The sequence below is a fragment of the Salmo trutta genome, chromosome 32 (genome assembly GCF_901001165.1).
Source record: "Salmo trutta chromosome 32, fSalTru1.1, whole genome shotgun sequence".
Lineage (NCBI taxonomy): Eukaryota > Metazoa > Chordata > Actinopteri > Salmoniformes > Salmonidae > Salmo > Salmo trutta.
This window is the reverse complement of record NC_042988.1, coordinates 32,053,675-32,075,794: the sequence shown is the minus strand read 5'-3', so window position 1 is coordinate 32,075,794 and position 22,120 is coordinate 32,053,675. Positions and strand designations below refer to the sequence as shown.

The window sequence follows — 22,120 nt, the reverse complement described above, 5'->3', positions numbered from 1 at the left end:
CAACCCTCCCTCTAACCCACTGACCTGGTGTTAATGTTATAATGTTATAGACAGTCAGTTGGTGTTAATGTTATAGACAGTCAGTTGGTGTTAATGTTATAATGTTATAGAGAGTCAGTTGGTGTTAATGTTAATGTTATAGAGAGTCAGTTGGTGTTAATGTTATAATGTTATAGACAGTCAGTTGGTGTTAATGTTATAATGTTATAGACAGTCAGTTGGTGTTAATGTTATAATGTTATAGACAGTCAGTTGGTGTTAATGTTATAATGTTATAGACAGCCAGTTGGTGTTAATGTTATAGACAGTCAGTTGGTGTTAATGTTATCATGTTATAGACAGTCAGTTGGTGTTAATGTTATCATGTTATAGACAGTCAGTTGGTGTTAATGTTATAATGTTATAGACAGTCAGTTGGTGTTAATGTTATCATGTTATAGACAGTCAGTTGGTGTTAATGTTATCATGTTATAGACAGTCAGTTGGTGTTAATGTTATAATGTTATAGACAGTTGGCTGCTGCCGAGAAGAAGCCAGACCCGTAGGCACTGGGGTCCTGCCCTGTGATGGCATGAGGAGGAAAAGAAGTGGAGAAGGAGAGGAGGAGAAGGAAGAGGAGGAGGGAGTGAGGAGGAGGAAGAAAAGGAGGAGGAAGAAAGGAAGAGAGGGGAGGAAGATGGAAGGAAAAAGAGCACTTCTATAAACAGATTCCACACTGGCATGGCTGTTGCCACACTGACCCTCCCTCACCCCTCTTTCCCCCTCTCCATTCCCCTTGGAACCCTGGTGGCGCCGGTCTAACCCCTCCTGTCCCATTCCAGATGACAATATTCCTGGCCATCTCAAGAATCTGGGACCTCTCTCTCTCTCTCTCTCTCTCTCTCTCTCCTCTCTCTCTCTCTCTCTCTCTCTCTCTCTCTCTCTCTCTCTCTCTCTCTCTCTCTCTCTCTCTCTCTCTCTCTCTCCTCTCTCTCTCTCTCTCTCTCTCTCTCTCTCTCTCTCTCTCTCCTCTCTCTCTCTCTCTCTCTCTCTCTCTCTCTCTCTCTCTCTCTCTCTCTCTCTCTCTCTCTCTCTCTCTCTCTCTCTCTCTCTACTCTCTCTCTCTCTCTCTCTCTCTCTCTCTCTCTCTCTCTCTCTCTCTCTCTCTCTCTCTCTGATCACACCTCACACACAATGCTGTGTATGTACTCTGGACTCCACTCATTGGTTACCGTGGTGCTACAGCGCTGTGTTTACATGGCAACCCATATTAATCAGGTGTACAGTACCTGTCTGAGGCTGCTGCTGCAGAGAGGGGGATGGATAATGGGGGTAATGGGGGGGAGGAAGAGGAAGACATAGGTGTGCCAGTTCTCTACCACAATGTAAACACATGGTTCCCATGCCAATAAAGCCATTTGAATGTAATTGAAAGAGAGAGAGCAAGATATATATACATAAAAGAGAGAAACAGAGAGAGAGGAAATCCAAAACATGGTTTTGATAGGAAAAGAATAGGGGTGAGAGTTCCTCCTGTAGTGAGCTTGTGAGTCGTAGCCCAGCATTACTATGACTAATGGCATCAGCAGCTTTTAGAAACAGAACCAGACCAGTCTACTCCCTACAGTACAGAATAGAACCAGACCAGTCTACTCCCTACAGTACAGAATAGAACCAGACCAGTCTACTCCCTACAGTACAGAATAGAACCAGATCCAGTCTACTCCCTACAGTACAGAATAGAACCAGACCAGTCTACTCCCTACAGTACAGAATAGAACCAGACCAGTCTACTCCCTACAGTACAGAATAGAACCAGACCAGTCTACTCCCTACAGTACAGAATAGAACTAGATCCAGTCTACTCCCTACAGTACAGAATAGAACCAGACCAGTCTACTCCCTACAGTACAGAATAGAACCAGACCAGTCTACTCCCTACAGTACAGAATAGAACCAGATCCAGTCTACTCCCTACAGTACAGAATAGAACCAGACCAGTCTACTCCCTACAGTACAGAATAGAACCAGACCAGTCTACTCCCTACAGTACAGAATAGAACCAGACCAGTCTACTCCCTACAGTACAGAATAGAACCAGACCAGTCTACTCCCTACAGTACAGAATAGAACCAGACCAGTCTACTCCCTACAGTACAGAATAGAACCAGACCAGTCTACTCCCTACAGTACAGAATAGAACCAGACCAGTCTACTCCCTACAGTACAGAATAGAACCAGACCAGTCTAATCCCTACAGTACAGAATAGAACTAGATCCAGTCTACTCCCTACAGTACAGAATAGAACCAGACCAGTCTACTCCCTACAGTACAGAATAGAACCAGACCAGTCTACTCCCTACAGTACAGAATAGAAACCAGACCAGTCTAATCCCTACAGTACAGAATAGAACTAGATCCAGTCTACTCCCTACAGTACAGAATAGAACCAGACCAGTCTACTCCCTACAGTACAGAATAGAACCAGACCAGTCTACTCCCTACAGTACAGAATAGAACCAGACCAGTCTACTCCCTACAGTACAGAATAGAACCAGATCCAGTCTACTCCCTACAGTACAGAATAGAACCAGATCCAGTCTACTCCCTACAGTACAGAATAGAACCAGACCAGTCTACTCCCTACAGTACAGAATAGAACCAGACCAGTCTACTCCCTACAGTACAGAATAGAACCAGACCAGTCTACTCCCTACAGTACAGAATAGAACCAGACCAGTCTACTCCCTACAGTACAGAATAGAACCAGATCCAGTCTACTCCCTACAGTACAGAATAGAACCAGATCCAGTCTACTCCCTACAGTACTGAATAGAACCAGACCAGTCTACTCCCTACAGTACAGAATAGAACCAGACCAGTCTACTCCCTACAGTACAGAATAGAACCAGACCAGTCTACTCCCTACAGTACAGAATAGAACCAGATCCAGTCTACTCCCTACAGTACAGAATAGAACCAGACCAGTCTACTCCCTACAGTACAGAATAGAACCAGATCCAGTCTACTCCCTACAGTACAGAATAGAACCAGATCCAGTCTACTCCCTACAGTACTGAATAGAACCAGACCAGTCTACTCCCTACAGTACAGAATAGAACCAGACCAGTCTACTCCCTACAGTACAGAATAGAACCAGACCAGTCTACTCCCTACAGTACAGAATAGAACCAGACCAGTCTACTCCCTACAGTACAGAATAGGACTTTGATTATTGAGCTTATATGTGTGTGGAATACAGAGTAAAATAGGCCAATTGGGCACTATAGAATATCAAGACCTGACTCAGTCAGCCACGCCCTGTGGGTTTAACATGGCACATTCACTCACACACACAGGCACGCAAGCACACACACGCACACACACACACATACATACATACAAGCAGCTGTGGTCACAGCTGTCCTTAAGCAAATGCATAGCAAGAGGTTAGGGCTTTACAAAGGAAACTTTAATCACAAACACCTGTTTGAAAGAGGTGCCCTCATACAGTGTACAGTCACACAAAGCCTTGGTAGTGGGTACTGGGTCCATGGTATTATGGTGTGTGTGTGTGTGTGTGTGTGTGTGTGTGTGTGTGTGTGTGTGTGTGTGTGTGTGTGTCTGTCTAAGCAACTCCCTCACACATGGGGATGGAATGACTCAGTAAATAGACAGAGCAGCTGTCCTCCATCAGGAATAGATCTTTCTTTCTTTCTGTATCTCCTCCTTTCGTCGTCCTCCATCTCTCTTCAATAATACTATCTTTATCATGTTAACATGTTAGCATTATAATCACAAACCCCAATCAGTTTCACAGCATCTACACAGCCATGTCTCCATGGTAACCTAGGCAAAACACCAGGCACAGAGTACAAGGAAGTATCTCTGATCAGTTGCATCCAATAACACGAGCCAAGATCTGCCTCTGCAGAGATACTGTAGAATAGACAGATACTCAGCTACAGACCAGTGTGTCAGTCTGTCCCCTTTAAAAACACCAGAGACCCCAGAGTTGCGCCAACTACTGCTCTGAGCTTCTCTTGTTACACACAATCCATCATTATTGAAAGAAATGGGCAAAAGCCAGTGTAATGGAAAACAACAGTTTTACCACAGTTCCTCCACAGAGGAGAGTGCCTGAAACTCAACACCGCCACCTTGTGGTGATAAGCAATACTGCACTGGAAAACATCCACTTTTGGATACCGTCCAGTCCAACCCAAACAGCATTAACGTTATATTTAAGCAGCAAACCAAAGAGCAAAATATCTCTAACATATTCCAAGAAGTTATGCACTGTAACAACAGAGTTCTCTATGGATACTGTAGTAAGATGATATAGTAGCCTGTTTCTCTCTATTGAGAGGGAAGCGACAGGTGAGAGGTTAAGGGAGAGCTTTTTTAATAATATTTTGTACATATTTGTATTTATTTAGTCAGTTAAGAACAAATTCTTATTTACAATGACAGCTTAGGAACAGTGGGTTAACTGCCTTGTTCAGGGGCAGAACAACAGATTTGTACCTTGTCACCTTAGGGATTTGATCTATAAACCTTTCAGTTACTGGCCCAACACTCTAACCACTAGGCGACCTGCCGCCCCAAGGTTAAGGGATGGCTGGGAGCTATTCACTAGAGGTTAGGGGATGGCTGGAGGCTGTTCACTAGAGGTTAGGGGATGGCTGGAGGCTGTTCACTAGAGGTTAGGGGAGGGCTGGAGGCTGTTCATTAGAGGTTAGGGGATGGCTGGAGGCTGTTCACTAGAGGTTAGGGGATGGCTGGAGGCTGTTCACTAGAGGTTAGGGGAGGGCTGGAGGCTGTTCATTAGAGATTAGGGGATGGCTGGAGGCTGTTCACTGGAGGTTAGGGGAGGGCTGGAGGCTGTTCAGTAGAGGTTAGGGGATGGCTGGAGGCTGTTCAGTAGAGGTTAGGGGATGGCTGGAGGCTGTTCAGTAGAGGTTAGGGGATGGCTGGAGGCTGTTCACTAGAGGTTAGGGGATGGCTGGAGGCTGTTCAGTAGAGGTTAGGGTATGGCTGGAGGCTGTTCAGTAGAGGTTAGGGGATGGCTGGAGGCTGTTCACTAGAGGTTAGGGGATGGCTGGAGGCTGTTCATTAGAGGTTAGGGGATGGCTGGAGGCTGTTCAGTAGAGGTTAGGGGATGGCTGGAGGCTGTTCAGTAGAGGTTAGGGGATGGCTGGAGGCTGTTCACTAGAGGTTAGGGGATGGCTGGAGGCTGTTCAGTAGAGGTTAGGGGATGGCTGGAGGCTGTTCAGTAGAGGTTAGGGGATGGCTGGAGGCTGGAGGCTGTTCACTAGAGGTTAGGGGAGGGCTGGAGGCTGTTCAGTAGAGGTTAGGGTATGGCTGGAGTCTGTTCAGTAGAGGTTAGGGTATGGCTGGAGGCTGTTCAGTAGAGGTTAGGGGATGGCTGGAGGCTGTTCACTAGAGGTAAGGGGATGGCTGGAGGCTGTTCAGTAGAGGTTAGGGGATGGCTGGAGGCTGTTCAGTAGAGGTTAGGGGATGGCTGGAGACTGTTCAGTAGAGGTTAGGGGATGGCTGGAGGCTGTTCAGTAGAGGTTAGGGGATGGCTGGAGGCTGTTCAGTAGAGGTTAGAGGATGGCTGGAGGCTGTTCAGTAGAGATTAGGGGATGGCTGGAGGCTGTTCAGTAGAGATTAGGGGATGGCTGGAGGCTGTTCAGTAGAGGTTAGGGGATGGCTGGAGGCTGTTCAGTAGAGGTTAGGGGATGGCTGGAGGCTGTTCAGTAGAGGATAGGGGATGGCTGGAGGCTGTTCAGTAGAGGTTAGGGGATGGCTGGAGGCTGTTCACTAGATGTTAGGGGATGGCTGGAGGCTGTTCAGTAGAGGTTAGGGGATGGCTGGAGGCTGGAGGCTGTTCACTAGAGGTTAGGGGAGGGCTGGAGGCTGTTCAGTAGAGGTTAGGGGATGGCTGGAGGCTGTTCAGTAGAGGTTCGGGGATGGCTGGAGGCTGTTCAGTAGAGGTTAGGGGATGGCTGGAGGCTGTTCAGTAGAGGTTAGGGGATGGCTGGAGGCTGTTCAGTAGAGGTTAGGGGATTGCTGGAGGCTGTTCATTAGAGATAAGGGAATGGCTGGAGGCTGTTCAGTAGAGGTTAGGGGATGGCTGGAGGCTGTTCAGTAGAGGTTAGGGGATGGCTGGAGGCTGTTCAGTAGAGGTTAGGGGATGGCTGGAGGCTGTTCAGTAGAGGTTAGGGGATGGATGGAGGCTGTATGTCCCTCTATAGTGACAGTTATCAGCTGTTATCATCATGCTGAATACAGCATCTGCTGAATATGTCCCTCTATAGTGACAGTTATCAGCTGTTATCATCATGCTGAATACAGCATCTGCTGAATAATGCCCTCTATAGTGACAGTTATCAGCTGTTATCATCATGCTGAATACAGCATCTGCTGTATATGTCCCTCTATAGTGACAGTTATCAGCTGTTATCATCATTCTGAATACAGCATCTGCTGTATATGTCCCTCTATAGTGACAGTTATCAGCTGTTATCATCATGCTGAATACAGCATCTGCTGTATATGTCCCTCTATAGTGACAGTTATCAGCTAGCTGTATGTGTTTTATGTGTATTTTATGTGTATGTGTTTTTCTCCTGGAAAAATTACAAATCACTCCTACAAACAAAGGAAGCAAACTTTAAAGTGTGTCATATTCCACTGTATTCAGGCCAGGCAACAAGTACATTTACACAGTGGTTTGATAAGATACTATCATTCAGCATAGTATACAGTCGTTTGAGATTGAAGGTGCATGGCTGTGATCCCTGATGTGTGCGGTCAAAACACAGTGTGACCAGTCAGTGGAGGGTCAGATAGCATACACTGTGGTGCCAGTACACACTTGTGGATGTAATCGTGTACACATACACATGATCACACGCACCCATGTGCGCATACACACACCATGCATGAACACACACACAAACACACCACACTCCTGCAGAAGCCATTACAGCTCCCTGAAGGAAGCACCTGGAAACGGGGGCTTCGTTGGTGATCTCACCCTGGTCCAGGCTTCATCCCAAATGGCACCGTATTCCCTATATAGTGCACTACTTTTGACCAGGGCCCATAGAGCACTATATAGGGAATATGGTGCCATTTGGGACGCTACACCAGACTTTAAACAGTAGGTGCTACAGGACAAGGAAGGGCACTTGTGTTGTCTGCCCTACAGTTACAGCCATTCTCTGTTTTCCACTCCAGCATTTAGAGTTTTTACCATACTCCACAAACACTCATAAAAGCACCATTAAGGGACTGACGGTGTTTCTCCACAGATGATTTTAACATACACGTACACATACATGCATTCACAGACAAACTGAAGCCTAATGCGTTCTCTATGGACACCGATGACAGATGCACTTTATGAGGAAAATCACATCAACTTCAGGAATCAGACAATTTGGAAAAAGTGAGAATAGTGTGTAAAAACGGTCCCCCTGCCAATAGAGAGTATCTCTACCCACACTGACGGTCGCTCGCCACCGGAGCCACGGGGACAAAAGTAGTACTGTTCAAACATCACTTTTCCTGTTTTCACACCACAGACGAACATGAGAGGAGGACTACGGACCTACAGATGGAAATTAGCTTCATAGCAAGCTTTAACACATTTACATTGATGTGAACACTGAAATGTTGATTTGTGTGCACTGTCCCTGTCAAGCTAATTGAATGAACCAATAGATAACTGAGTAAGTAAGTCACCCAGAGAAAGAGAAAGAATCAAGGAGCCGTACAGCTCTGTCCCACTGTCCTGGCTGTCACCCAGATTAGATGACTCTGTGCCGGTCAGTCTCACACATGAAATCCTAGCTACTGTAACTCATCGACCAGACAGCCAGAGAGAGAGAGAGAGAGAGAGAGAGAAAGACAAAGAGACAGACAGACACATGGCAAAGGACAGGTCCAAAAACTCTCTACGCTGTATCTGCAAACTGCAGCTTAGCCTAAGCCTTAAAACCAGAAAATACAGAGAGGAAAATACCCAAACTCTGGGTGTTTGAATAGATAGTTTGCCGAAGAGCTGAAAAGTACTATTCCCCTGTGATGAGAGTCCAGTTTGGCTGAGTTCCTGTGTCTTACCTGAGAATTTGTCTCCCTCCATATCCAGATCACTCCCTCCACAGCCTCATGAAGTGTCTGCTTTTTTCCTCTCTCCTGGACTTCCCCTTTCTCCCCCCCCCTGCTAGCTCGCTCGTGCCCTCTCTTCCTCTCTTTTCCCCTCCCTCCCTCCCTCCCCTGCTTGTCTGTCTTTCCCTCTCTCTCTTTCTCTCCGTCTCTTTCTCTCTGTCTCTCTCTCTCTCTCTCTGTTAGATTTTTCAGTCTGTTCTGCTAATGAATGTGTCCAGAATTACGGCATGCCCATGTGCTGATCATATGGAGCTCTTGTTATTCTTTCTCTTCATTCCCACCCTCCATTCCCCCTCTTCTTCTCTCTCTCTCTCTCTCTCTCTCTCTCTCTCTCTCTCTCTCACTCTATTTCTCTGTTTCTTTCTTTCCTTCTTTCTCTGCCTTGCCATAAGACTGTAGCAGCATTGTATCTTGGAAGCAGAAACCCTGAAGGACCATGTGATGTGAGCTCCTTAGAGTTAGCCTAAAATAACCCTCTCCTCTCCATGGCCCCAATAACCCACTGTCTGATAGACCTGTCTGTACAGCAACATAGACCATAGAGTCTTCCTCGCCTATAGAGATCAGTCTCCTGACTACTAACTGAACACAATCCCCCAGAGGGCATGGCCATGGACAATACAGCCACTGTCAGAGACAATATTCAAAGACTACAGATGGACTTCTACCAGTCCTGTGTGTGTCTGTGTGTGTGTGTTTGTGTGTGTGTTGGTGTGTTTTTGGTTTTACTATCCTTGTGGGGACCAGAAGACCTCACAAGAATAGTTAAACAAGGACATTTTGCCGGTCCCCTCAAGGAAAAAGCTATTTTAGGCTTAGGGGTTAGGTTTAGGGTTAGGGTTAGGTTTAGGGTTAGGGTTAGGTTTAGGGTTCTGTACTGATCATTCCTTATTCCAGGCCAGGAGAGTTGAGGTGTTGGAGTGTGTGTGTGTGTGTGTGTGTGTGTGTGTGTGTGTGTGTGTGTGTGTGTGTGTGTGTGTGTGTCCATGCGTGTGTGTGTGTGCCTGCACATGTGTGTATTCTTAAGATTACCATACAACAGCACTCTCCTCCTAAGGCCCATCTACCTCCTGTCTGCTCATAACTCAGCCCCACCAGGAGAGGCTTTGTGTGGGGCATCTCCCTCTACTTCCCAACCCACCCAGCCCCCTCCCTCACATCCGGGCACAGGGCACACACCCCCTGCCAGCCTCCATAGTCCCCCCCACCCCACCCTGCTCCCCTGCTCTGACAAACATGCCCTGCAGAGACAGCATCAGGGGGGTCTGCTGGCAGGATGGGTCTCATTCACACCTCTAAACACTTCCCATAACCCAGTCTGCCTGTCTACCTGTTAGCTCTGCCTGTCTGTCACTCTGCCTGTCTGTCACTCTGCCTGTCACACACACACCTGAGAACACAAACACACGCAAGCACGCACACACATAAACACACACACATACACACACACACACACACACACTGCTAATAGTAAAAATTCCTGTGTATATCCCTATAACCCTGTCTGTCAGTGTGTGTATCCTAGCCTGTCTGTTAGCCTGCATAGTACAGTATCTGGCTGCCTCATTGCCTGTCAGATTCCTGTGGCTTGAGTGCACATCCTGCAAGGACATGTGCTCATACACAGGCTGTGTGTGTGTCCCTCTCCCCAACTCGGTGCTCCAGGCGCTACCCCCCCCCCCCCCCTCTCTGAATTGCTGATGCTGCAGAAGGAGTTTGCTCTTCCCACTGAGAGGAGGAGGCCTCAGTGGTGAGCCACAGCCACAGCCTGCAACCTCATGCCAGCGCTTGGCTGTTACCCACACGTGCACACACACATGAATACACACACATGAACACACACACAAACACACTCACAAACACCCACCTACACACACGCATGCACGCACACGCACACACAGTAGTAATAGTAAATAGTTAGTGCTTATAAAGTTTTCGATCATTATCTCAATCTGTCTCACTGTCGTACTCGTGCTCTTTCAATCTTTTTCACTGAAACCCAGTGCTCACAGTCAGTATCTAAATAATATGTGTGAAATGCTTGATATTGTATGTGATGTAAACAGAGAGGTCTACTTTCTTGGGGATCTGAATAGTGACTGGTTTTCATCAAGCTGTCCGCTCAAGAGGAAGCTTCTTACTGTAACCAGTGCCTGTAATCTGGTTCAGGTTATTAATCAACCTAACACGGTGTTTACAAACACTACAGAAACAAGATCATCCACATGTATCGATCACATTTGTACTAATACTGTAGAACTTTGTTCTAAAGCTGTATCCGTACCCATTGGATGCAGTGATCACGATATAGTGGCTATATCCAGGAAAGCCAAAGTTCCAAAAGCTGGGCCTAAAATAGTGTATAAGAGATCATACAAAAGATGTTGCTGTTGCTCTTATGTGGATGTTAAAAATATTTGTTGGTCTGATGTCTGTAATAAGGAGCATCCAGATGCTGCACCGCATGAATTTATGAAATTGCTTCTTCTAGTTATTGATAAACATGCACCTGTTAAGAAACTGACTGTTAGAACTGTTAAGGCTCCATGGATTGATGAGGAATTGAAAAACTGTATGGTTGAAAGAGATGGGGCAAAAGGAGTGGCTAATAAGTCTGTACATCTGACTGGCTGATTTACTGCAAATTGAGAAATTATGTGACTAAACTCAACAAAAAGAAAAATAAACTGTATTATGAAGCCAAGATTAATGATATAAAGAAACTTTAAATGAAATTATGGGCAGAAAGACAAATTCAACTCTATCTTTCATCGAATCAGATGGCTTATTCATCACAAAACCATTTAATATGGGCAAATATTTTAATGATTACTTCATTGTCAAAGTGGGCAAACTTAGGCAGGAAATGCCAACAACGAACAGTGAGCCATCGTATTCATGCATAAAAAAATTAAAAAATGAAAGAAAAGCATTGCAAGTTTGAAATTGTAAAGTTAGTGTGGGATAGGTGGAAAGATGATTGTTTTCGATCAATAATGACCAACCTCCTGGCATTGACAACTTAGATGGAAAGCTACTGAGCTATCTGTCATATCTTTAATCTGAGCCTAGAGGAAAGTCTTTGTCCTCAGGCCTGGAGGGAAGCCAAAGTCATTCAGCTACTCAAGAGTGGTAAAGCGGCCTTTACTGGTTCTAACAGCAGACCTATCAGCTTTCTGCCAGCTCTTAGCAAACTGTTAGAAAAAATGGTGTTTGACCAAATACAATGCTATTTCTCTGTAAACAAATTAACAACAGACTTTCAGCATGCTTATAGAGAAGGGCACTCAACATGTACTCCACTGACACAAATGACTGATGATTGGTTGAATAAATTGATAATAAGAAGATTGTGGGAGCTGTACTGTTAGATTTCAGTGCAGCCTTTGATATTATTGACCATAACCTATTGTTGAAAAAACGTTATGGCTTTTCAACATCAGCCATATCGTGGATTAAGAGCTATCTATCTAATAGAACTCAAAGGGTTTTCTTTAATGGAAGCTTCTCTAATGTCAAACATGTAACGTGTGGTGTACCGCAGGGCAGCTCTCTAGGCCCTCTACTCTTTTCTATTTTTACCAATGACCTGCCACTGGCATTAAACAAAGCATGCGTGTCCATGTATGCTGATGACTCAACGATGTACTCATCAGCCACCACAGCTAATTAAGTCACTGAAACTCCTAACAAAGAATTGCAGTCTGTTTTGGAATGGGTGGCCAGTAATAAACTGGTCCTGAACATCTCTAAAACTAAGAGCATTGTATTTAGTACAAAGTATTCCCTAAGTTCTAGACCTCGGCTGAATCTGGTAATGAATGGTGTGACTATTGAACAAGTTGAGGAGACTAAATTACTTGGCATTTCCTTAGATTGTAAACTGTCATGGTCAAAACATATAGATTCAATGGTTGTAAAGATGGGGAGAGGTCTGTCTGTAATAAAGAGACGCTATGGTTTTTGACACCACACTCCAAAAAGCAAGTCCTGCAGGCTCTAGTTTTGTCTTATCTTGATTATTGTCCAGACGTGTGGTCAAGTGCTGCAAGGAAAGACCTAGTTAAGCTGCAGCTGGCCCAGAACAGAGCGGCACGTCTTGCTCTTTATTGTAATCATAGTATAAATACTATGCATGCCAGTCTCTCTTGGCTAAGAGTTGAAATGAGACTGACTGCATCACTTCTTTTTAAAAGAAACTGTCACGACACCGACGGATGGTGGCGCCCCTCCTCGGCCGGGCGGAGCTCGGCGGTCGTCGTCGCCAGCCTACTAGCTACCATCGATCCCTTTTTGTTTCACTTTCTGTTGGTTAGGTCTAGGTAGGCACGCACCTGTTTTGGGTTAGTCATTAGTTGGGGGGTGGGTTATTTAGTTTAGCGTAGGATGTCTGTGTTTGTGCGTGATTGTGTTTCTTGTCCGGTTTTGTGCTATAGGAACGTGTACTGGTTTTCCTCTGCCTGTGGTTGGTTTCATTGTGTACACCACCGCAGAATAATTTAAGGGCTGCGTCCCTATATTTTTGGCGACCACATCCAGTTTTCTTGAATAAAGAAGTGTGGTCAAGAACTCTCTGTCTCCTGCGCCTGACTCTACCTCTCCTGTTTTTTTCGAGCCAGCCCGTGACAGAAACAATGTGTTGAAAATCCCAAATTGTTTGCAAAGTCAATTTATACACAGCTCTGACACACACACTTATGCCACCAGACATGCCACCAGGAGTCTTTTCACAGTCCCCAAATCCAGAACATATTCAAGAAAACGTACATTATTGTATAGAGCCATTATTGCATGGAACTCTGTTCCATCTCATATTGCTCAAATACACAGCAAGGCTGGTTTCAAAAAACAGATAAAGCAACATCTCACGGAACAACGCCTCTGTGTATGTATTGATATGTAGGCTACGTATGCTTCAAAACCATTTTTTATGTAGTTCTGTTCTTGTCTATTAATGTTTTGTATTATGTCATGTTTCATGTTTTGTGTGGACCCCAGGAAGAGTAGCTGCTGCTTTTGCAACAGCTAATGGGGATCCTAATAAAATACCAAATATCTAAATCTCTCTCCATCTCACCCTCACTGTGTCTGTCTTAACCATCCCTCTCTCCTCTCTCAAGGGGAATATTTGTGATTCATTCCTACCTGCTTACTGTAACATATCGGTCCATCTGTGCTACAGCACCTGTTTCGTGGCTCACTGATGAAGTCTGCTTGCTGATGGAATACAGTTTGTTACTTTCACTAAATCCAGTGAAAAGTGTGAAGGGCAGTCAACAGTGCCTTGTCAACCCGCACTTCACCAATTCAGCTGTGCATTTTGCTCAGCCCACAACATGAACTCAGTAGCATTAATCAAAGTCCTTGTGTTGAGGCCAACAGATGTATGTAAGTAATAATGCGTATGTATGGTGAATGCCTCAGATAGAAAAAGTATAACTTACTGGGACTGGTGATGGAAGAAGAACCTTCTCTGTCTGTCCTCCTCAGTCTCCCACTGGTGGACCTGGCAATACCTGTCACCCAGAGGAAGATAGAGAGAGAGGAGGGAAGGAGGGAGGGCGATCAATAAAGGTCATCCATTCTATGTTGCATAATACCATTATAACATAACACTACATATGCCTACAAGTTAACAACACTAAAACCCACATGGCTGATAACCTGACAACAGAGAACCCAGTGACAGCCATCACAGATCCTAGGTGACACTGAGCAGCTCTGGAATCACTGGAATGCCTTCTGGCGTTCCACTATGGCTTCCCATACAATGCTGACTGGGAGTGACCTATTCCATTCCAGATCAATACAGGGTCAGTTCTGTTGTGCTCTGTTCTGTACTGATCATTCCTTATTCCAGGCCAGGTGAGTTGAGGTGTTGGAGTGTGTGTGTGTATGTGTGTATGTGTGTGTGTGTGTGTGTGTGTGTGGACTGTAATGTAGATTCTGTGTAGACTGTTGGTCTCTCTGTAGAATGAGAGGTCGTCGGGAGGTCACAGAGTTCAACGGTCAGCTTGGTCAACCATCACCCATACCAGTACAGGTCATACCAGCAGAGGAAGGGTGTATTGTAGATACGCTTAGTGGGAGGACGACTAGTGAGTTACTGATACATGGCTGCAGCTGAAATTCTACCGAACTAGTAAGAGTAAAATGGGGACCCCCTTTAGAATCACCACAGTTATCAATTACATGATGAGGGTAGATGTTGAGAGCACAGTCATTTCCTGTTCTTTTTTTCCCCTCACATATTTAGTGTTTATTGGATATGGTAGAGGAGAGGAGTGACAGGAGACGAGAGGGAGAGGGTGCTGAAATTGTAGTGGGACAGATTCAAACCAATGCTGGAGAGGTATACAGTATGTCTTCCAGGGGCAGCAGCGTAGACTGCTAGACCACCCTAGGCAACAGTAAGTATCTATTTCTAAAGAGCTGATGATGATGTGATGATGGCCACAGAATCATGGTTTGATCTGATTTATAGCTTGGTGATTCAGAGGGGTCACACATGCCACAGGGGCAACCATCATAAGAGATCAGGGATTTAACACAGTCAGTACTATTCAGATGAAATGACTCCAACCTGTGGTTACTGAGTCAACTGACCCATCCTGTTCTGGCTCCTCCTTTTATTGAGACACTTCCTTTCTCAGTTCTGTCCTGTATGACATCGTTCACCAACATGACCAAGATATATGGATTCCTCTCTGAACTGTCACCAGTGTCTTTAGAGAGACATAGACAGCTGAGGGACAGGAAGAAAGTCTAAAGGAGTTCTGACTGTATGTTACTGAATACTGTGGGAGGAAGTCTAAAGGAGTTCTGACTGTATGTTACTGAATACTGTGGGAGGAAGTCTAAAGGAGTTCTGACTGTATGTTACTGAATACTGTGGGAGGAAGTCTAAAGGGGTTCTGACTGTATGTTACTGAATACTGTGGGAGGAAGTCTAAAGGAGTTCTGACTGTATGTTACTGAATACTGTGGGAGGAAGTCTAAAGGAGTTCTGACTGTATGTTACTGAATACTGTGGGAGGAAGTCTAAAGGGGTTCTGACTGTATGTTACTGAATACTGTGGGAGGAAGTCTAAAGGAGTTCTGACTGTATGTTACTGAATACTGTGGGAGGAAGTCTAAAGGAGTTCTGACTGTATGTTACTGAATACTGTGGGAGGAAGTCTAAAGGGGTTCTGACTGTATGTTACTGAATACTGTGGGAGGAAGTCTAAAGGGCTTCTGACTGTATGTTACTGAATACTGTGGGAGGAAGTCTAAAGGGGTTCTGACTGTATGTTACTGAATACTGTGGGAGGAAGTCTAAAGGAGTTCTGACTGTATGTTACTGAATACTGTGGGAGGAAGTCTAAAGGGGTTCTGACTGTATGTTACTGAATACTGTGGGAGGATGTCTAAAGGGCGTCTGACTGTATGTTACTGAATACTGTGGGACGAAGTCTAAAGGGCTTCTGACTGTATGTTACTGAATACTGTGGGAGGAAGTCTAAAGGAGTTCTGACTGTATGTTACTGAATACTGTGGGAGGAAGTCTAAAGGGGTTCTGACTGTATGTTACTGAATACTGTGGGAGGAAGTCTAAAGGAGATCTGACTGTATGTTACTGAATACTGTGGGAGGAAGTCTAAAGGAGTTCTGACTGTATGTTACTGAATACTGTTGGAGGAAGTCTAAAGGGGTTCTGACTGTATGTTACTGAATACTGTGGGAGGAAGTCTAAAGGAGTTCTGACTGTATGTTACTGAATACTGTGGGAGGAAGTCTAAAGGAGTTCTGACTGTATGTTACTGAATACTGTGGGAGGAAGTCTAAAGGAGTTCTGACTGTATGTTACTGAATACTGTGGGAGGAAGTCTAAAGGAGTTCTGACTGTATGTTACTGAATACTGTTGGAGGAAGTCTAAAGGAGTTCTGACTGTATGTTACTGAATACTGTGGGAGGAAGTCTAAAGGGGTTCTGACTGTATGTTACTGAATACTGTGGGAGGAAGTCTAAAGGAGTTCTGACTGTATGTTACTGAATACTGTGGGAGGAAGTCTAAAGGAGTTCTGACTGTATGTTACTGAATACTGTGGGAGGAAGTCTAAAGGAGTTCTGACTGTATGTTACTGAATACTGTGGGAGGAAGTCTAAAGGAGTTCTGACTGTATGTTACTGAATACTGTGGGAGGAAGTCTAAAGGAGTTCTGACTGTATGTTACTGAATACTGTGGGAGGAAGTCTAAAGGAGTTCTGACTGTATGTTACTGAATACTGTTGGAGGAAGTCTAAAGGAGTTCTGACTGTATGTTACTGAATACTGTGGGAGGAAGTCTAAAGGAGTTCTGACTGTATGTTACTGAATACTGTGGGAGGAAGTCTAAAGGGGTTCTGACTGTATGTTACTGAATACTGTGGGAGGAAGTCTAAAGGAGTTCTGACTGTATGTTACTGAATACTGTTGGAGGAAGTCTAAAGGAGTTCTGACTGTATGTTACTGAATACTGTGGGAGGAAGTCTAAAGGAGTTCTGACTGTATGTTACTGAATACTGTGGGAGGAAGTCTAAAGGGCTTCTGACTGTATGTTACTGAATACTGTGGGAGGAAGTCTAAAGGGGTTCTGACTGTATGTTACTGAATACTGTGGGAGGAAGTCTAAAGGAGTTCTGACTGTATGTTACTGAATACTGTGGGAGGAAGTCTAAAGGAGTTCTGACTGTATGTTACTGAATACTGTGGGAGGAAGTCTAAAGGGGTTCTGACTGTATGTTACTGAATACTGTGGGAGGAAGTCTAAAGGGGTTCTGACTGTATGTTACTGAATACTGTGGGAGGAAGTCTAAAGGAGTTCTGACTGTATGTTACTGAATACTGTGGGAGGAAGTCTAAAGGAGTTCTGACTGTATGTTACTGAATACTGTGGGAGGAAGTCTAAAGGAGTTCTGACTGTATGTTACTGAATACTGTGGGAGGAAGTCTAAAGGGGTTCTGACTGTATGTTACTGAATACTGTGGGAGGAAGTCTAAAGGAGTTCTGACTGTATGTTACTGAATACTGTTGGAGGAAGTCTAAAGGAGTTCTGACTGTATGTTACTGAATACTGTGGGAGGAAGTCTAAAGGAGTTCTGACTGTATGTTACTGAATACTGTTGGAGGAAGTCTAAAGGAGTTCTGACTGTATGTTACTGAATACTGTGGGAGGAAGTCTAAAGGGGTTTCTGATTGTATGTTACTGAATATATTAAAGCACAGGCCTCTCTCACACAGGCCTCTCTCACACACACATTTGGACATCCTAGGCATACTTGACAAGATGATACGTGCATGTACGTCTTTGGTTGTAAGACAGAAGAGAAGAAACTTGCTTCTCTGTTAAGTCCATCTCAATGTTTATGTGTGAGAGAGCAAAGAAAAATTAGGAAGAAAACTGACATCCACTGGAACCCACAGACTGCTGTTTGCTCTGGAATTTATCTCTGTGGCCACAGAAAGCAATGCCTGGCTCTCCCAGACTGACGGACATCAGAGAGAAGCCAACAGTCCAGTAACTTCAGAGAAACAGCAGCAGCACAGCCAGCCACGCTCTAATTCCTCCTCCTACTGACCAAACAACAGACCGGCCAGAGAGAGGCTACCAGACCAGACTAGCTGAGCCCAGAGCCATTCACTCCTCCTGCCAGATAGATACAACTAACATTCAGAGACCCAGTGAAGCTACCAGTACCAGACCAGACCAGCTAAACCCAGAGAAAACACCCTCACTCAGCTAAACAGAGCCCGGTAACATTGTACTGAAGCAGGGTTGGATGAGAGCTCGACAGAGCGACTACTCTCCCCTGCCACTCACCAAACATGCCTCTCCTTCCTGCTCCTCTAGACCACAAATGGCTCAGTCATCATAGCAACAGTAGCAACAGGTCTGTTTTTTTCAGGGAGGTGGTGGTAGTGTTGTAACAGGAGGATGAAACTATGCGGCACACACACACACACACACACACACACACACACACACCTCTGCTAGCTCAGACAACTGATTATTTATTTACTGTAATCCCTCACTTAGACTGAGTTTGCTTCCCAAATGGCACCCTATTCCCTATATAGCCATTAGGATCCTGGTCAAAAGTAGTGCACTATAAAGGGAATATGGGTGCCTTTTGGGACGTATCATAGATTGACTCACCATTCACTGTCACTGTAAGTAATGGGGATTAATGATTTAAATTGGGAATTGATCGTTGTTTTCTAAACTGTGGCTTGGAAGAGAGCTTTAGACTAGGGCTTTGAATCAAAATTATGTTCAGTCCTGGAGAGGCTATGGTTGTTCTAGAACAATGTTCAGTCCTGGAGAAGCTATGGTTGTTATAGAACAATGTTCAGTCCTGGAGAGGCTATGGTTGTTATAGAACAATGTTCAGTCCTGGAGAAGCTATGGTTGTTATAGAACAATGTTCAGTCCTGGAGAGGCTATGGTTGTTATAGAACAATGTTCAGTCCTGGAGAGGCTATAGTTGTTATAGAACAATGTTCAGTCCTGGAGAAGCTATGGTTGTTATAGAACAATGTTCAGTCCTGGAGAAGCTATGGTTGTTATAGAACAATGTTCAGTCCTGGAGAGGCTATGGTTGTTATAGAACAATGTTCAGTCCTGGAGAAGCTATGGTTGTTATAGAACAATGTTCAGTCCTGGAAAAGCTATGGTTGTTCTAGAACAATGTTCAGTCCTGGAGAGGCTATGGTTGTTATAGAACAATGTTCAGTCCTGGAAAAGCTATGGTTGTTCTAGAACAATGTTCAGTCCTGGAGAGGCTATGGTTGTTATAGAACAATGTTCAGTCCTGGAGAAGCTATGGTTGTTATAGAACAATGTTCAGTCCTGGAGAAGCTATGGTTGTTATAGAACAATGTTCAGTCCTGGAGAGGTTATGGTTGTTCTAGAACAATGTTCAGTCCTGGAGAAGCTATGGTTGTTCTAGAACAATGTTCAGTCCTGGAGAAGCTATGGTTGTTATAGAACAATGTTCAGCCCTGGAGAAGCTATGGTTGTTATAGAACAATGTTCAGTCCTGGAGAGGCTATGGTTGTTATAGAACAATGTTCAGTCCTGGAGAGGCTATGGTTGTTCTAGAACAATGTTCAGTCCTGGAGAGGCTATGGTTGTTATAGAACAATGTTCAGTCCTGGAGAGGCTATGGTTGTTCTAGAACAATGTTCAGTCCTGGAGAAGCTATGGTTGTTCTAGAACAATGTTCAGTCCTGGAGAGGCTATGGTTGTTCTAGAACAATGTTCAGTCCTGGAGAAGCTATGGTTGTTATAGAACAATGTTCAGTCCTGGAGAGGCTATGGTTGTTATAGAACAATGTTCAGTCCTGGAGAAGCTATGGTTGTTCTAGAACAATGTTCAAACCACCTGAGAATAAGGACATGAACTGAACAGCTGTGAGTCAATGAGGGATGTTGACATGTCAGTAAAGTACACACACCTGACCTGGGACAGGCAGCACATATATTTACAGTTATGAATGATGAGCAAGACAGAGAAGAAAGTCCATGCTTTACCTTATTCTATAACTAATGCTGGAGAGCCACAGAGAGCTACAGCTCATGAAAGGTGAATGGTGAGTCTAGAGTCTCTAGCACAACAACAGAAAGGCAGGGGAGGTGCTACATAAACACAACATAGCTGACACTGCAGAATCTCAATGGGAAACTAACAGACGCTAACTAATCAGATAACTAGAGACAGCTAAATACGTACTACAACAACAAACAAATAGATAAGACATTAATAAAACATGTATGCAGCACAAAAACTATCAAATAGATAAATATCGCATCCAAACTTTGTGGGACAGCGTAACACAAGTAGGCCTAAGGACTACAAAACAGCTAACAATATACGGCATCAATTTGACATTCAGAATATGTTAAACAGAAAAAAACATGTAACAACCAAACCGATATGGCATAATTTGGCATTTAGTCAATGCTGCCAGTAGCTATAGGAGTCCCACTGAGTTTAGGGAGTGGACAGACAGATCATAGGTACACTGGCAGAGTACAACAGTGTTTGAGCCAATCATCAACTCCTGTAAAGCCTGAATGGAAAATAAAAGTGTGAGCAACCCCAGAGCAGAACCCACAGTGTTGTCGGAACAAAGGAGATGTGTGTGAGAGAGAGTGTGTGTTGTTGAAAAGCCCAGGACAAGACTGAACAGGTGAGTGAAGCGCTACAGGGCCCTCTACAGCTCCACACACAAAACAACCACACAGAGAGACAGGTATGGCCTTCTCCACAACCACACACAGAGACAGGTGTGGCCTTCTCCACAACCACACAGAGAGACAGGTGTGGCCTTCTCCACAACCACACACAGAGACAGGTGTGGCCTTCTCCACAACCACACACAGAGACAGGTGTGGCCTTCTCCACAACCACACAGAGAGACAGGTATGGCCTTCTCGACAACCACACAGAGAAACGGGTGTGGCCTTCTCCACAACCACACACAGAGACAGGTGTGGCCTTCTCCACAACCACACACAGAGACAGGTGTGGCCTTCTCCACAACCACACAGAGAGACAGGTGTGGCCTTTTCCACAACCACACAGAGAGACAGGTGTGGCCTTTTCCACAACCACACAGAGAGACAGGTGTGGCTTTCTCCACAACCACACAGAGAGACAGGTGTGGCTTTCTCCACAACCACACAGAGAGACAGGTGTGGCCTTTTCCACAACCACACAGAGAGACAGGTGTGGCCTTCTCCACAACCACACAGAGAGACAGGTGTGGCTTTCTCCACAACCACACAGAGAGACAGTTGTGGCTTTCTCCACAACCACACAGAGAGACAGGTGTGGCCTTCTCCACAACTACACAGAGAGACAGGTGTGGCCTCATATAGGTGTCATGTGAATCTCCTCACACAAAGCTAGAATGGCCCTCTTAACTCTGAGGGACTGCTACAAATCAGTTACAATATGTCAGGTTTATGATGGTGGTATGTAGGTTTCATGGTGGTAAATAGCCCTGCCACATGGCTGTTGACTCCCTCTTAGACGTCACATAGGATTCAACAGCCATGTATCAGGGCTAGGTGGTAAAGTTTACACACAAATACCACACACTGTTTCACAACAGCTTAACCACATTTCTTCCCCCGACGGTTATACAGGTGAAGCATTTTCATGTTTTCATATGAATAATAAAGCTTCCTTTGGTACTTCCCCAGTCCTTTGTTATTAGTGAACTGAAGTATCTGAATAGTCGCGCTTCAGAACAATCAGTGTGTCATGAAGTGTGATTGAGTGATCTGACCGGTCAAGTGTAGGCCTCGTCAAACATATGAAATGATGAGTTATTGGTTCTAGAGGACTGAGGAGAGAAAACAAGAGGATTGGGGGGAGAGGGCCCGCCTCCTGCACTTTAAACCCTGTGACCCTGTAGTACACGTTCACACAAGCACACACACATACAAACACACACACACACACCTCAATGGGCCTTGATCCTTCTTGACTGTATTTGTAAAGGAGGCTAGTCCCTGTTTGAGCAGGAGGGCAGAGTTGAGCCTGATCCACCCCCCTTCTCCCCCCATCCATCCCTCCCTCCTTCCTCCCCCCAACTCATCCATCTGACCCATTGTGTTTTTATGGCCCTCATTACACATGTTCAGAGTATGCTGCAAACACCACGTAGAGTTTACACAGTTTCACAACTGGCCTGTGAAACAGAGGCTGGGAATGGACAACCAGCGGGGAATTGACTGGAGAGATGGTCATTTTTCATGTGTTTTCACAGCCCACAGAGCCCAGATAAGGTCTTTACCTGGAAGTCTCCTACCTTGAGTAATGACCACACAGAATGGTACTGACCGTGAGTAGACTGTGAACAGTACTGTGAATAGTACTGACCGTGAATAGACTGTGAAAAGTACTGTGAATAGTACTGACCGTG

The 22,120-nt window shown here is 44.9% G+C and overlaps 1 protein-coding gene across 2 annotated transcripts in view; it reads right to left on the bottom strand.

Moving 5' to 3' along the window:
- Positions 1-22,120, bottom strand: part of LOC115171725 (septin-9-like) — a 136,501-nt gene that overhangs the window by 100,292 nt on the left and 14,089 nt on the right. The window contains exon 2 of one of the 2 annotated variants that reach the window (XM_029728796.1): positions 13,606-13,677. In XM_029728796.1, the coding sequence (XP_029584656.1) occupies positions 13,606-13,677 (72 nt within the window). Of the gene's footprint in view, positions 1-8,113; positions 8,181-13,605; positions 13,678-22,120 lie in introns of those variants that run through there. The other variant, XM_029728799.1, reaches the window with a different exon arrangement.